This window comes from Tenrec ecaudatus, chromosome 1 (genome assembly GCF_050624435.1).
Source record: "Tenrec ecaudatus isolate mTenEca1 chromosome 1, mTenEca1.hap1, whole genome shotgun sequence".
NCBI lineage: Eukaryota > Metazoa > Chordata > Mammalia > Afrosoricida > Tenrecidae > Tenrec > Tenrec ecaudatus.
The window spans coordinates 19531448-19548841 of record NC_134530.1 but is presented as its reverse complement, the minus strand read 5'-3'; the positions used below and the strand labels follow the sequence as shown (position 1 = coordinate 19548841).

At 41.4% G+C, this 17394-nt stretch overlaps 1 protein-coding gene across 1 annotated transcript in view; it reads right to left on the bottom strand.

Annotated features, from left to right (window-relative positions):
• Window positions 1-9589, bottom strand: part of LOC142450165 (adhesion G protein-coupled receptor E3-like) — a 41996-nt gene extending 32407 nt beyond the window's left edge. The window contains 4 exon segments of the mRNA XM_075551824.1: window positions 517-684; window positions 2093-2277; window positions 8439-8558; window positions 9475-9589. Of these exon segments, the coding sequence (XP_075407939.1) occupies window positions 517-684; window positions 2093-2277; window positions 8439-8558; window positions 9475-9574 (573 nt within the window). The 5' untranslated portion in view covers window positions 9575-9589.
• Between the last annotated feature and the right edge of the window lie 7805 nt (window positions 9590-17394).

Below are 17394 nucleotides of genomic sequence, written 5' to 3'. Positions count from 1 at the left end.
CTTCGTGTATTTGGCTTCATTGACTGTATTTTGTGAGTCTGAAGAGGACTTTATAGATTGGTATTGGACATGTGGCCTAATTCCAGACATATGGACTTGATCTGGACTGGGCTGGGATGTTTTTTCTCAATATTCAACTGCTCTTATATATAAAGCTCTTTCTTATACACATATGCATGCTTGTGAATTTTTTTCCTAATCTACCCAGAATGACACACCAACCCTATGTAGAACAGAAGAAAGCACTATTCTATCCAGCACCATCTTCACCATTGTTCTTATGTGTGAGTACTGACTTAAAAAATTCAAATATTTCAAAATAATTTTTAAAAAGGAGCTCAAATATTTAGTTCTTAGAGAACCCTACTCTGGTTACATGATATAAAGTTATATATTTCCCCCGTCACTCTAGTCACTTGCTTTTAAAATTTATTATTATTTCCTTTATAGTACTTACTGTTTTCTCAGAGTTGCTCACAAAGTATGTAACAGAAGAATTAAGCATTTACACTTTACCTGGCTTGTGATGGCAATGAGGACAGCGAAGCTGGACAGGTGGGTGGAGTTACATACAGTGTGGCTCTCGTTCACGGCTATCAGGAAACAGCCATCCGTGGTCCAGTGGCCACCTTCTCCTGAGCTTTCCCAGTAGACACAGAAAACCTTCTTGCTATTGGGCTTCATCTGAAAATAAAATGAAATAGAATCTTCTTCCATAGGAGGGATGATTCTCCAAGTCCACGTCTGCCTGGTTGCCCCGTTGAACACTGTGGACGAGGTGTCACCCGGGTGATTTTGATTTCAAGTGAGCCTGCTGTTTTGGCTCAGACGCTCGCCACTGTAGGGGCAGCTCTGTTGGGGTCTGCATAACTGGAAACACGGCTACAACTTTCTTGGAGCCAGGATTTTAGGTTTCATTGATTGTAGCATCTTCTCCCCCAAAGATTCTCTCAGCCAGCCCGATTTCCCTGGTCTCTGTACACCTACTGTGATCCCGACACCCACAACACAATATTCAAGGACACAAGGACAAGGTGGTATAGGGAAGAAAGGTCCTGAGGAAAGAGAGTAGAATAAGCTTCCATCTGATGTCTTCGTTCCCTGGCCTTCCAGAGCATCAGTCCAGAGGGCCCAGACTACGATCGGATGCTCTCTTGTTTGGGGCCTGATTTCCTTTGATCACCCACTGGGCCGTTCCCAGATTACTTATCAGGCAGCAAGTCTGATGACACACAAGAAAAATCCCAAACCTAGATTTTATGTTCTAGGGAGAGGAACCCTACATGTCTCCAGGGAACTGTTTTTAACAGAGCCCAAGGGAAACGAAGCCGACCAATTCTATCGTATATGCGTCTGGCTGTTCTAAGAGATCAGACAGAGAAGGAAAAAGGGAAATGGATTAAAAGAAAGTTTTTTTGGTCACTGAGTTTCATCTCAAAACCCACTGCCATCAAATACATAAATCCTGACTCAGCAACCCTACAAGACAGATGAGAACTGCTGAGACCATAATTGTTGACGGGTGTAGAAAGTCTCATCTTTCTCCGCACAGTGGCTGCTGGTTTTGAACTGCTGACTTTGTGGTTTGCAGCCCAATATGTAAGCTGCTATGCCACCATCAGGCTTCTCTGAATCTCAAGTTAAATCACACACATTTATGAAGTACCTGTAGACAGAATAATTGCATCTACTATGTTTTTCAAACAGCATCATGTGAGCCACCTATTAATTTAAAATGTACACTGGCCACATTAAAAAAGGTAAGAAGAAACTAGTGAGATTAATTTTCAGAGTACCTTTTGCTTAATCTGCAATCTTCAAAGTATTCTTTCTAATGTGTAGATAACATTTAAATTATTAATGAGTTATTTTACATTCTTTAAAAAATATATTTGAGTTTTCAAATCCGGGGTGTGTCTTACACTCAGAGCCTATCTCGGTTTGAATAGCTATGTTCCAGTGCTCCAGAGCCAGAGAATTTGTGGTTGCCATTCTGGGTGGTGTAGTTCTGGAAGCACTCTCTGAGACATGTACAAGTTTTCAGTCGACCTCCCTGAAACCCCAGCAAGACCACACTGCAGTTCTGACCCACCTTCGTGTGCCGGAAACTCAGAGTGACAGACTTGGAGGAAGAGGTGTTTCTTTGGGGTCCAATGGCAGCACTCACTACCTGGGAGTTCAGGGAGAGTCGACTGCTCTCATTCATCTCTTTTGAAAACGTTGCATTGATGATGTCCCCCAGAGAAGCATATGAAATAAAGGCAACTGCATTGAGACCTGAGGAAAGAAACAGTGGTTCACCTTTTCATCTGTCCTTCCTGTCCACCACCCCTTAAACGGGACCTGGATACTCTACACTTGCCAAGCCTCCCCGATCTCCTTCTGTGCTTAGGGGCTGCCCACGAAGTTCAAGCTTTCGTGCATGCTCTTCGTACTCAAGTCCACCTCCTCCTACAAGACGGGGTCAAACCAGTTCATCAGCTCTGCTGCTCCCGTCTCTGAATGCCCACATCACTGACCGCCTATATCACTGAATGCCTATATCACTGAATGCCTATATCACTGAACGCTCATATCACTGACCGCCTATATCACTGAACGCTTATATCACTGAACGCCTATAAAGCCTGTATCACTGAATGCCTGTATCACTGAACACCTATATCACTTTCTCTGAATGCCTGTATAGCTGTGCCAACTGACTGCCTCATGTAAACTTAACCCAATTTTCCCCACAGACTATAACCCTCCTCAGGGCCGTGACTGGAGAGGAGACTTCATTTTGGGAGGACAGGGCTGCCAGCATAGTGCCAGCCATACAGTAAAAGGTTAATTTTAAACAAACACCTTTTCTCTTCTTCAAACAGTTTAAAGGATGCTTCAAGCATGCAGAAAAATATACCAAACAAATTTAGACATTCTATACTCAGATGTAAGGATATTTACATTTTGACGTCTTGTCTTCAGAATTCTTTTCAAAAGAATTGTTTTAGATATGAAATGTTTAGAAGTGAAATGTTTAGATATGGCTCCTATTACTTTGTTTCTCTTTCTTCCTTCTCCAGAGGTAAGCATAGAATTCAAATTGGAATTTAGCCTGTGCATGAATGCTTTCATAATTTTACTATGTGTGTTTACAAAATGACACATAATGCTTTATGTGTTTCAAACATGCCCATAATTTTGTGTATCCTTTTGCAACTTGCCTTTGTCACGTTAACTGACAATGTCATCAGGATTTGGCCCTACTGCTACAAGCAAATGTGGTCCATTTTTTCAACTCCTGTGGAGTCGCACATGGCTTGCTACACCGCCATTTATTATCAAATTAAATTAGAAAATTTGTGTGATAGAAAGAACAAAATGAAATTCCACAAGTCTTATATAATTCAGCTACTGTGAGATAATCGGTGTTGAACTGGATGTAAAACGCTATATAAATCAATATACATTTCCAAATATACATTATACATTACATATAGGGAAGTCATCTGAGATCTAAAAATGGGGAGACGATGTCACTGGGTGTCTTCGATAGAGAACAGAGCACTGTCCAGTAGGCCTCCTGGGAGGATCAGATTCTGTCGGAGTTTTCACCCTTGATTTTCTATTGCCAGGTTATAACTCTGTAGGCACGGAGGCGGGTGTGTAGGAAACTAATAGAAGTGTGAACAGTTCTCTCTGGAGGTGCAAATGCATTTTGCTTGGTAGATATGTATATGGTTTCTTTCTGTTCCAGAGAAAAGGTAACACCAAATATTCCATTGTCCTACAGAATATTAATCAGTGTTGCATCAGTTAGCGAAGTATCTCAACAGTCCTCATTGTCTCTCTATGTATATATATGAATATGTATTTTATCTGTTCTTCAAATTGCTAGTGAATTATTCTTTTTAAAAAAACATTTTACTGGGGGCTCGTACAGCTCTTATCAAAATCCATCCATCCATCCATTGTGTCAAGCACATTTGCACATATGTTGCCATCATCATTTCCAAAACATTTTCTTTCTACTTGAGCCCTTGGAATGGGCTCCTAATTTTTCCCCTCCTTCCCTCTCTCATGAACCCTTGAGAATTTGTAAATTATTATTACTTTTTAATGTCTTACACTGACCAACGTCTCCCTTTACCCACTTTTCTGTTGTCCACCCCCCTGGGAGGAGGTTATATGTAGGTCACTGTCATTGGTTCCCCCTTTCTCCTCCCACCTTCCTCTTACCCTCTGGTATCGCTACTCAAAATTATTCTTAACATTTTACTGGTTGCCTCATTAATCGGTGAGTTGTCCATGAATATTGACATGCAGTTATTTACATTTTCTTGAGATTCATGGTTTTATCTTGTTGTAGAAGGATATTTAAGTGTAACATGTTGCTGTTGTGAGATGCCATTGAATTGGTTCCAACTCACAGCTACTCTGTAGACAACAAAGCAAACAATAGTCCAGTCTGGCACCATCCTCACATTTGTTTTTATGTTCATCGTTGCAGCTACTGTTTCAATCCCTCCAGTCGAGAGCCTTCCTATTGACCTTCTCTATGTTGCCAAGCCTGACGTCCTTCACCAGGGACTGATCCCTCTGGATACCATGTTAAAAGTATGGGACATGAAGGTTTTCCATCTCGCTTCTAAAGAGTATTCTGGCTACGCTTCCTTTAAGACATGTCTCTTCTTCTGTCATTCCATAGTCAATATTCTGCACCAATACCATCATTCAAATACGTCAATTCTTTATATATTGCTCATCTTTTACGTGAACATGACGTCATTGAAGATACCACGTCTTGGTTCAGATGCACCCTAGTCCTCAAAGTAACATCTTTGCTCTTCAACACCTTAAAGAGATCTTGTGCAGCAGATTTTCCCAAGGGGATGATTGATTAATTTATTGACTACATTTACAAGTGTTGATCATCGTGGATCCAAGTGAAATGAAATCCCAAGCAACCTTAATTTTATCTCATGATCATGACCTCACGATCATATTACTTATTGGTCCAGTTGTGAAAGCTTGTGTTTTCTTTATGTTGAGGTGCGGTCCATACCGAAGGATGTAGTCTTTGATCTTCATCAGTAAGTGCTTCGAGTTCTTTTTGCTTTCAGCAAGCAAGGATGTGTCATCTGCACATTGTCAATGGGGCGCCCTCCAATCCTGATGCTGTTTTCTTCATATGGTTCAGTTTCCATCTTATTTGCTTAGCATACAGATTGAATAAGGACAGTGAAAGGATACAACCCTGACACACACCATTCCTGATTTTAAGCCATGCAGTACCCCCTTGGTTCTGTTTGAATGACTGCCTCTTGGTCTATATATGAGTTCTGCATGAACATAATGAAGTGTTCTGGAATTTCCATTCTCTTCAATTTTATCTATAATTTGTTATGATCCATAAAGTCAAATCCCTCTCCTCAGTCAGTGAACCCCAAATAAAATTTTTTCTGGTATTCTCTGCCTAAAGCCAAATTCCTTTGGAGGTCAGCAATAATCTCCCTCGTTCCTTCTGAAAATTTCTGACACCTCCATGTCCTTGGACTGCTGTGACTGTTTTAAAATTATCTTCAACAAAATTTTACTTGCAGGTGATATTGTGATATTAATGATAGTGTCTAATAATTTCTGCATTATGTTGGGTCACCGTGTGATATATGTCAAAGCACTTCATGGAAAAATTGAATGAAAAGAAAATGTAATTTCCTCACATACTCTCCTCATCTCTATGTATGTATGTACGTTGCCGATATTTGCTGCCTTTGAGTCAATGCTAACTCAGGACAATCCTATGTGTGTAGAGTAGAACTTCTTTACAAAGTTTTGAAGATTATGAGTCTTTGGAAGCAGATCACCGGGCCTGTTGTTTGAGACACCTGTCAGTGGGTTTGAACTGCCCAACTTTTGGCTTAACTATTTGTAACACCCAGGGTCCACGTGTATAATATATATTCACACACTCTCTCTCATTCTCTCTCTCTCTTACACACACACTTCTATAGGGAGAGTTGTTTATCTGTAGATGTACATAACAGACACACAGTGTATTGGTCAACATATGTAGAGGTAATCATAGTGTCTCTCCTTCTCCCAGATTCTGAGTCAGACGTTGTGTAGCCGTGAATGGGTTTTGACCCTGAATGAGAAGTGGAAAAAATGAAGTGAGACTAATTTGATTTACAGAAGAAAGGCCACAGATCTAACCTTACAAAAACAAACAACACCCCACCCCCCAACCAAACAAAATTCAATGCCATTGAGTCAATTCTGACTTGTTGAGGCTCTATAGTGCGGGGTAGAACTGCCTCGGTGAGTTTCTGAGATTGTAACTCTTTATGGGAGTAGAAAGCCCATCTTTCTCCTGCAAAGGCACTGGTTTCAAATTGCAGACTTTGCAGTTAGTAGTCCAAACCTAACCATTCTGCAGCCAGCGCTCCTTCCAAGGAAATGACAAAGTGTTGAGAGGAGGGGCAAGAGAGAAGCAGATGGAATTTTGAGGGAGGAAAAGAGGCGAGATGCGTCTGCTGTAAAGGGGGTTTGTAGGAAGATGGGTTAAGTCTTGTGTGATGCTGTCCCATCCTTCTCCTATGCTGCCTCTTGAAGAGACTTCAATAAAGACAGACTTGTTTTTTGAGACTCATAGAGATGGTTTTGCATTTCACTTGGATTAAATATAATGCTGAGTCTGGACACGAGGAAAAATCTATTAATGTTGGCTTACATGTATCTTTCTATGATCTATTTATCTAATAATTTCTGTTCTATACACACTTATATAAATCCAAACTGAAAAGAAATAATCTATTTGGAAATAACAAATATAGACATCGTTTATTCAACACTGTTTAGAATCTAAGGTCATTAATGTTATAGGCACTATTCTAGGGATACATTGTGAGGGAGGGCAAAACAAATTGAGTGTCTCCTCTTATGGATATTCCACTCTGATGCAGATAAAAATACTAAGACAGATATAAATAAATAAAGGCATATACTGTATATCAGTGAGTGTTTATTTCTATTGAGAAAAGTAAGCTGGGGAAGGGGACAGAGCTAGGCGGGAGGCTGCGGTTTCAGAGGGTTCTCAGATGTTGTATGCCAGGGAATCAATTTTGACCCCTAGAAACCACGGAGGATGCAACAGAGCTGCCCATGGCTGGGGGAGAATCGGGGAGCAGCAAGGAAGCCTGTGTGGTCAAAGCAGAGCAAACCAGGGGGAGAGTGGAAGGAGATGAGGGCAGTGAGGAGATGGGGCAGCTGAGGCAAATGTCTCAAGGGCTTCTAATTTAAGCTCAGAGGGAAGCTATTGAGGGATTTCAAGCAGAGGACTGCCCTATTTTGACTTATTTTAATAGCATACAATATTTATGTACATGATATTTTAAATCATATACTACTACGTAATTTTCTTTTCCTAAGAAAAACAGTTGTTTGGAACTTCATCCACACAGCATGCAGTTCAATAGTTCAACCATAACAAGAAGAGGTGTACAATCATGACCACATTCAATTTTAGAACATTTTCTTCTTCCATGTACTCATTGTTAGTTGGGTAATATTTTTTAAAACTGTGGCCAAAATATACACAACAAAGCAGTCTCCAATCCAAAACTACTGCATGTATAAGTCAGTGTCAGTGATTATACTCTTCATATTGTACAAACATTATTGATATGCTTTCCACCACCATTAACATAAACTCATGACCCTTAAGCAAGGACTCTTCCTCCTTCACCCATGTTAATAACCACGTGTCACTTGGCTTCTTTTGTAGTACATTTCTTGATAGAATATTCTCATCATACATGTCCATAGTTAAATTGCTTTTTAAAAGAGTTGTAGATCCATCATCAGAATCAGTTCTATTGACCCCTATCCCCTCCTGCATTCATGGTTTGCTCCCCAATTCCACTCATTCCCTGACCCCACCTCTCTCCCAATAAACCATCGCATCAGTTACTGTCTCTATGCAGCCACTCCTTCATAAACCGGGAAACCTAACAGAAACAATAACAAAGCAAAAGCAAATTGAAGCAGAAATAATAATAATATAAAGATGAAATAAAAAATAAAGACTAAGAGCAAAAAGACCACCAACAACATTTTAAAATCTAGAGAAGAAATTTCTTTCAGGGAACAAGCAAGAAATATTTAAGCCTAGAGCAAATTCAGGTTGGGTCAAGAGGGAGGTCAACTGACCAAGGATCATATTTTACCATGGTTTGATTCACCATAATCAAATTTATAGTAATTTCTGTCTGATATGAAATTACTGAGTCTCTTTCTGCTTGTCCCTGGGTTATGAATGACTGGTTTACTTTGGTGGTCATATTATGACAAAAACCAAAACCAATATCCAGACCAAGAAGAAGAACAACAAAAATAAAGAAAAAACCAAATGATGCTATTGACCTGTGTGAAGAAAAAGCATCTGTCACATGTACCTTGCACGTTTCCCTGGACCACGTCATCGCACAGGATGTCCAGTGTGTTCATCTGGGTCTGCAAGCTGAGTGTCTTTCTTTCTTCAGAGCAGTTATTCCCAACAACTCGAGTTTCAATGGCTGGTAAGATGAGCAACAGGCCAGTTACTGATGCCACAAAGAGCCTTAAAACTGCATCACCAACATGAACAGCCCACATCTACTGAACATCTGGGATGGGCCAGGTTCTTAGTGAAGGGCCATATATGTGTCAATCTTATAATATTTCTACAATTCCATTTCACAGATAGGAAAAGTGTGGTCCAGAACTTCAGAAAGACTTTACTTCCAGGAACCGTCCATTGTTTTCTACATAGCACCTTTGAAGCAATGCCTTCATTTCTAGGGCCTTACTTCAGAAAGCAATTAAAGACAAGAGGACAGACATCGCTACAAGAAGGATCATGGCTGTTTAGACAATGGTGAAACATGGGAAATTACCTGAATGTAGGATAAGAAGGAATTGATTAAGCAAACAATGCTGTATCTCAATCCTGAGAATCATGTTTCTAGCATTCTTCCACCCAAGGAACGCCCTGGGTAAGGATAGGCACCAGAGTTTCAAAATCCTACCTTCAAGCCAAAATTAGAGACCACAAATGGGACGTATTGGTGGCCTTAAAAACATTTTTAAATTAAAGAAGACATGGCTAGTAAGCTGTAATTTAAACGTAACAATGTGCACTTAATTAAAGTGCACATTAGGATAAGTTCTGTGATGTGTATTCACCCAGCAACTTCCACACAGTCAAGATATAAACATTTCCCTCATCAGTTTCTCAAATATTTATCCTGCCCCTTTGTCATCCTTCTACCCTTTCCTATACCTGACAGCTACTGATCTGCTTCCTGTCACTATAAATTAATCTGTGTTATCGAGGAGTTTATATAAAAGGACCCATCCAGTGTATTTGTGTGTGTCTGTTGTGGTAATTGCTTATCCAGAGTCCTTCTAGTGACAGTGCCCATTGTGCACCAGGCTCGATTGTTATCTTACCTATTGAACTGCTGTGGATGTTCTGTACTTTTTTATCTGGGGACTTCAGAGCAGTTTCCAGAGCACGTAATTCCACATTTTGGAGAATGGATGTGGCCATGGATGCAACTTCTGTCTTCTCTCTTTTGTCCCACAGAGTGTTATTAGTGACAAGTACTTCAACTTGGTTAATTACCCATTGTAGCTTTGAAGACAAAAGAATAAAATAAATCCACTCTGCTATGATCCCCGTGCTGAGGGACAACAGAAAATAAGAAAGCAGGCTCTGGGAAGCTGACCTGGACTTAATTTCTGGGTCTACCCTTCACCAGTGTGTGATCTTAGGCAAGCCATTCAGTCACTCTGAGTCTCCGTTTCCTTATTTTGACATAGGGGCAGTAATCCTACCTTGTGGGGTTTGGGGGAGAATTCAGTGAGTTAAGAGATGCTACACAGCATTACATGTACACATAAAAAGGAGGAGAGGCTTATGATTGATACACTGGCACAAAATTTACACCAACTAGAGTGGAGTCAGCAAGAAAATCCAACTAACAGAAAAAGAAAAGAAATAATAAGAACTAGATCTGAGATTCAGGAGAGAGAAAATAAGAAAACTATGGAAAAATATCAATGCTGTTAAAAGTTGATTCTTCGAATGGATAAATCGCATCGACAAACCTCTCGCGAATTTGATCAGAGGAAGGAAGGAACATATTTCAATAGCAAGGATGAGGGATGAAAGAGGGAATATTACAATGGACCATAGTGAAATCAAAAGGATAATTAACAGTACTATGAAGCACTGTACTCCAATTAATTAAAAAACTTGGAGGACATGGATGAATTCTTAGAAAGACAATCCCTCCCTAAATTATCCCCAATGGACATCAAGAACCTCAACAGACCCATATCAATAGAAGAAATAGACAAGGCTATCAAAGAATTACCAACCAAAAAGTCACCGGGACCAGATAGATATACTGGTGGATTCTATCAAACATTCAGGGAAGAACTGACACCAATCCTACACAAACTCTTCCAGAACATAGAAAAAGGTGGCAAACTTCCAAATTCCTTCTATGAAGCCAGTGTAACTCTGATACCTAAACTGGGAAAGAATTGAGAACTACAGACCAATTTCCCTAATGAATATTGATGCAAAAATCCTTAACAAAACACTAGCCAACCAAATACAATAGTATATAATTCACCACGACCAAGTGAGATTCATTCCAGGGATGCAGGGATGGTTCAACATACGAAAGATCATTAATATTATTTGTTACATTAAAATGAAAAAATAAAAGAGCCACATGATAATATCAATAGATGCAGAAAAAGCACTCAACAACATCCAACACCAATTCATGTTTAAGACACTCAAGAAGATAGGAATGGAAGGAAAATTCCTCAATATAACATAAGCTATATATGAAAAACCAACACCAATGTGGTAGACATGTAGAAAAGATGAGATCAAGTCTTCTGAAAAAGTGGACTAGACAAGGATGCCTCTTGTCCCCACTCCTATTTAACATTGTGCTGGAGGTCCTGGCTAACAATATAAGGCAAAGAAAGGACATCAAAGGTATTCGTCTGGTGAAGGAAGAAGAAAAACTATCATTACTCCCAGATGACATGATATTATATATGTAAAATCCTAAAAGTTCCACAAGAGGAGTACTGGAAACAATAGAGGAATATGGCAGAGTAGCAGATTACAACATCAACAAACAGAAGTCTATTGCACTACTATACACATCGGCCAAGGGCACAGAACCAAACACAAATTGAAATATCTAGGGATATCCCTGACTCAAAAAACAAAAGATCTGTATGAGGAAACCTACAAAACACTATTAAAAGAAACCAAGGATGACCTCAACAAATGGAAGGAGATCCCATGCTTGTGGATCAGCAGACTCAATATTGTAAAGATGTCAATTCTATCCAAGGCACTATATAAGTTCAATGCTATCCCAATCCATATTCCAGCATCTTTCTTCAAAGAGTTGGAAAAACAGATAACCAACTTCATATGGAGAGGGAAGAAACCGGGAATTAGCAGAGAACTCCTCAAGAAGGACCAAGTCGGAGGGCTTGTTTTACCCAATTTCAGCACCTACTACACAGCCACAGTGGTCAAAACAGTGTGGTACTGGTATAACGACAGATATTCAGACCAATGGAAGAGGATTGAAAACACAGAAATAAAAATCATCAGCATACAGACAACTGATCTTTGATAAGGGGCCCAATATCAAATGGGAAGCGGATGCCCTCTTCAATTCATGGTGCTGAAAAAAATGGAAACGTAGCTGCAGAAAAATGAAACAAGACCCTTCCCTCACTCTATACACAAGAATACACTCAAGGTGGATCACAGACCTTGAGGTCAAACCCCAAACTATTAGGGCCATCAATGAGGGAATTGGGTCTAACCTGAGAACCTTGACACAGGGATTACATAGGCTATCAGAAATCTGGAAGGACACCAACACGGAGGAGGTACAAATTGACCAGTGGGACATACTAAAAATAAAACACTTATGTACATTGAAATAATTCACCAAGAGAATGAGACACCACAGAATGGGAAACCATCTTTAGCAATGACACATCAGACAAAGGCCTTATTACTAAAATCTACAATACTCTGCAAACCTACAACAAGAAAAACAAAAAAAAGGAAAAAAAAAACAATTGTCCACTCAGGAGGTGGGCAAAGGACCTGAGCAGGAGTTCCTCAAGGGCCGAAATCCATATGGCCAATAAATATATGAGAAAATGTTCCAGATCTCTAGCCATAAGAGAAATGCAAATTTAAACAACGATGAAATACCACCTAACACCCTCAAAGATAGCCCAATTCAAGCAATCAGAAAGTAACAAGTGTTGGAGGGGATGCAGAGAGATAGGAACTCTTGTCCACTGCTGGTGGACCTGTAGGTATGTACAGCCATTATGGAAATCGATTTGGCGATATCTAAAACAGTTGGAAATTGAGCTACCATATGATCCAGCAATCCCCCTATTGGGCATATATCCAGAAGAGACAAAAAATAAACCATGACCAGACATTTGTGCCCCAATGTTCGTCGCGGCACAGTTCACAATTGCAAGGAGTTGGAAATAGCCCAGATTCCTATCAACAGACAAATGGATTAAAACACTCTGGTACATACATACAATGGAGTATTACGCATCCCTAAAAAGCAGTGATGAACGCATGAAGCACATCGCCACATGGGAAGAACTGGAGGAAATTACGCTAATTGAAGTAAGCCAAGCACAAAAGGACAAGTACTACATTAGTCCGCTGAGGTAAAGTAAAAAAATTAAAAAGGGGCATAGGGAAGATGATGCTATACATCCCTGGGGTGAGGTCCAGGTAATATGGCAGGGGACAGACTAAACTCAGGGATACATATGGTAGCCCAGTAAAAGTGAGGGGGAAAGAAAGATGTTTGATGCCTGGGGAACAGGGCACTAACCCACACAGGGGGAGGGTGTTGATTGTCTCCACAGGGAAAGAGAGACCAGACTAAAACCTGGAGCTCCAAGACAAGAACGCAACACACTGACATGAAGCAAGGAACAGTTAGAGAAGCCTGAGGGGCTGGCCCATTGCCAACTAAGTGGACAGCACCATTCTCCCCCCAAGAAGAATTCACTTCAGAGGACAGCACTGAAGCTACAGCTCAAGATGAGGGACTGGTCTGGTCAGAGCATACAGGAGCCAATGAAGGAGGATAGGGGGGGAAAAAAAGTGAAGCACAACCTGGCTCACCAAGCCCTGAGGACAATGTTCCTGCACAGAGATGACCACATGGCCGGCCTCACCTCGGGAGCATTCCTCATTGACCCATAGCACCATTGGGGACAACACTAGAGACACAGGGCCGGAACTGTGCCTGCCCTGAGCTCACTACACTGAAGCCAGCCACTGGGGGTGTGCAGCAGAGCAGCTGGGGGAGCAGAGCAGTGAAGTCCCCAGGGATAGAGGTGGTGCCAGGGCATGGCACTCCATCAGACTCCACTGGAAAACACTTGTAAAGGACAACAAATAGACCCTGAACTATTTATGTTTTTGTGTGTGTGTGTGTTGTTGTTGTAGCTATTGTTTTACTTTCTGTTGTTGCTTCATTGTACTCAGTCTTGTGATGGTACATAGCATGTCTACCTGGAAGAGATAGGCAGAATAAACAAGCCAGAAGAGAGAACAACGGGGTGACAGTTCCAGGCATACATGGGAATAGGGGAGGCGGGGGAAAGGAAGTGGGTGTTAACAAACCTAGGGACAAGGGAACAACAAGTGATCCAAGATCAGTGTTGACGAGGGTGTGGGAGGTCTGGCAGGGCTGGATCAAGGGCAATGTAACTGAGAGGAATTCCTAAAACCCAAATGAAGGCAGAACATGATAGTGGGACAAGAGCAAAGTACAAAGAAATAGAGGAAAGAACTAGGAGGCAAAGGGTAGTCATAGAGATTTAAATACAGGCATATAAAGATGTAAATATATTTATATACAATGAGGGGGAAATAGATCGATGTACATATATTTATAGGTTGAATATTAAGAAAACGGATGAACAGTGAGCCCCTGCACAAGTACTCCCTCAACACAAGAACACTTTGTTCTAACAATTCGGCAGTCTAAGATGCTCACCTTCCTGGCACAATTGCTGAAGACAATGGATGCACAAACAAATGTGGTGAAGAAAGCTCATGGTGCCCGGCTACCAAAAGATATAGCACCTGATGTCTTAAAGACCTGAAAATAAACAAGCAGTCATCTAGCTGAGAGACAGCAAAGCCCACATGGAAGAAGCATACCAGCCTCTCCGGACTCGATTGCTGAGGAAAAAGTGGGTGCATAAGTAAATGTGGTGAAGAAAGTGGATGGTGCCTGGCTGCCAAAATATATAGAATCTGGTGTCCTATAGGCTGGGAGATAAACAAGGGGCCATCTAACTGAGAAACAACAAAGCCCAAATGGAAGAAGCACACCAGCATGTGCTATCACAAGATATCGAAGGGATCATGTATGAGGCATCAAAGACCCACCTAAAAATCATAGCATTGTGAATAAGGGGGACTGTGGAGTGGGGATCCAGGACCCATCCGAGGGAAATAGGACATCCCCTTGCACAAGGGCTGTGGGGAAAAAACTAGCCAGTCAGGGTGCAGTGTAGCAATGATGAAATTTAAAATGTTCCTCTAGTTCTTGAATGCTTCCTCCCACCCACTGTCATGATCCCAGTTCTACCTTACATATCCAGCTGGACCAGAGGATGTACACTGGCAGAGATAGGAACTGGAAATACAGGGAGGCCAGGACAGATGAACCCCTCAGGACCAGTGGTGAGAGTGGCGATATCGGGAGGGTGGAGGGAAGGTGAGGGAGAAAGAGGGAACAGATTGCAAGGTCTACATATAGCCTCCTCCCTGGGGGACAGATAGCTGAGAAGTGGGTGAGGGAGACATAGGACAGTGTAAGACATGACAAAACAATAATACTTTATAAATTATGAAGGGTTCAGGGGGAGAGGGAGCGGGGAGGGAGGGGAAAGATGAGGAACTGATACCAAGGGCTCAAGTAGAAAGCAGGTGTTTTGAGAATGATGATGGCAGCATATATACAAATGTGCTGGACAAAATTGATGTATGTATGGATTGTGATAAGAGTTGCATGAGCCCCTAATAAAATGATACTTCTAGAGGGAGCAGTCATGGTTCAGTTGTAACAGTTTTGCTCTTCATTCGGGAGACCCGGATTCAATCCTGGACAGTGCACCGCAAGGACCACCACCACCTGTCTGCCAATGGAGGTGTGCGTGTTACTATGATGCTAACAGCATTCCAGGGGAGCTTTCAGACTAAGACAGACCAGGAAAAAATGTTAATCTACTTCCCCAAACCAGCCAATGGAACCCTTTGGATCACAGCAGTCCCATCTGTATCCAGCCATGGGGATAGCACATGACTGGGCAGTGTTTCATTCCATTCTGCACGAGGACACGGCGAGTTAGGGGTGAATCTACAGCAGTTAACAACAACAACACTAGGACAATGTCTGTGCGTGGTCAACATTATGTAAAGGTTAAATGTTAACGATGTCTTTTACCAAGAGTGAAGAGGCAAGGCTGGTAAAAATAAACCAGTGGTCCTCATAAGGACCATGGCTAGACACAATTTTAGATGTAACAACTGGGGTGGGAGTGCTCCTGACACCTAGGGGTAAAGGCCAGGGGAGCTGCTCCATGCTCTTCCATGCACACGATAGCCTCATCACAGAGAACTATCGAGTCTGAGCATGAGTAATGCTTATATTTAGATTGAGAAACTCTGAAACAGAGCTATAGTAATGAAGAAAGTCTATATAGATTTCCTCTTAATTTGGGGAAATATTTGCCTGCCCATTTTCAACCCAGAAATTAGTCTGTGAAAGAAAAGAAAAGGCAAGCCAGTAGCAGGAGAAGGATGAAGGGCTAAAGGGAAGTTTATATCACTGTGATACAGGAAAATCGAAATACTTTTTATGCAGGTTCTCATGTCCTTGTATTCAGAACGTGTCCTGGAACCAGCACAGTCAGCATCGCGTGGTAGCCTATAGACGACCAGGAACATAGCCCCTGCCCAGGTGGACTGATTCGAACTCTGCACTGTAACAAGGTCTCCTGGGAATTTGTGTGCACACTGAGATGCTAGACAGTAAGTCCCATGAATGTGGGAACCATGTTTACTTCTCAGCTGTTTCTTAGCAGTTACATTAGCCTGAAGAAGCCCTGGTGGTGCAATGATTAAGTGCTCAATTTGCTCCCGGAAAGATGAAAACCCACTGCTGATGAATTAATTCAGACTCATAGGCAACTCATAGTGACCCTCTGGGCAGAGTAGAACTGCTCTCCAGGATTTCCAAGGCTGCCACATCTTTCTCCGCTGGAGTCGGTGATGGATTGGAATCACTAGCCTTTCAGTTGGCAGCCAAGTTCTTAGGCACTGAGTAACCAGACTCCTCTGTAAAGATAACAGCCATGGAAATCCTACAGGCAGTTCAACTCAGTCCCATAGGGTTGCTGTCAGTTGGAATGGACTTGATGGTGTCCAACAAGCACAGGGCTGTCCTTGGCAAATAGTAGGTGCTCAATAAATATTCATCAATTGAATGAACACATTTAAGAGAATATGCTACCACACCAAAGAGTTATCAAGTGAATAACATTTTGAAGAGGTTGGAGGAACTTCTGGAACTGAGGTTCAAGTATACCTTAAAATAGTTTTAGTAACATGAAATTCACATATTGTACACTTCATTCATTCAGCCATATCAAAAATAATTGTTCAATCATCATCACAATCAGATCCAGACCATTTTCTTTCTTCTTGTACTCATTACGACTAGCTCCCCTGACCCTCCAACCACCCCTCCCACACTCCTAATAAGCCATTAATCAAGTTATTGTCTCTATAGATTTGCCTATCCTAAATTTTACATCCTGGAAAGCATACAAAAAACCCAGCACCTCCCTCCCCCCAAACAAACAACCAAATGCAAACAAACAAACCCAACAATAACAAAATAAGCAGAGAACAAATTCAACTGGAAGGAATTGAGGAAATATTCAAAATCAGAACAAATTAAAAATGGGTCAAAAGGAGAACACATAATAAGGTGTTAGATTTTAACCTCACTGATCCTGCAGCAATCCGCTTTCCATTGCCCGAGAGCCAGGTCATTCCCATCCCTGGACCACGGCTAGACGGGATCCCCACCTACAAGGATTTCCTCTTCGCTTACAAACAAAAGTGGACTAGCTTCAAAATGAGTCAAAAGGGAGATCAAATGATGAGGCATGACATTTTAACCCAACAACATCTTCTATTACCAAGTTCACAGTGCTCTCCGTCTGCTAGGAAGGTTATTCACATCCCTG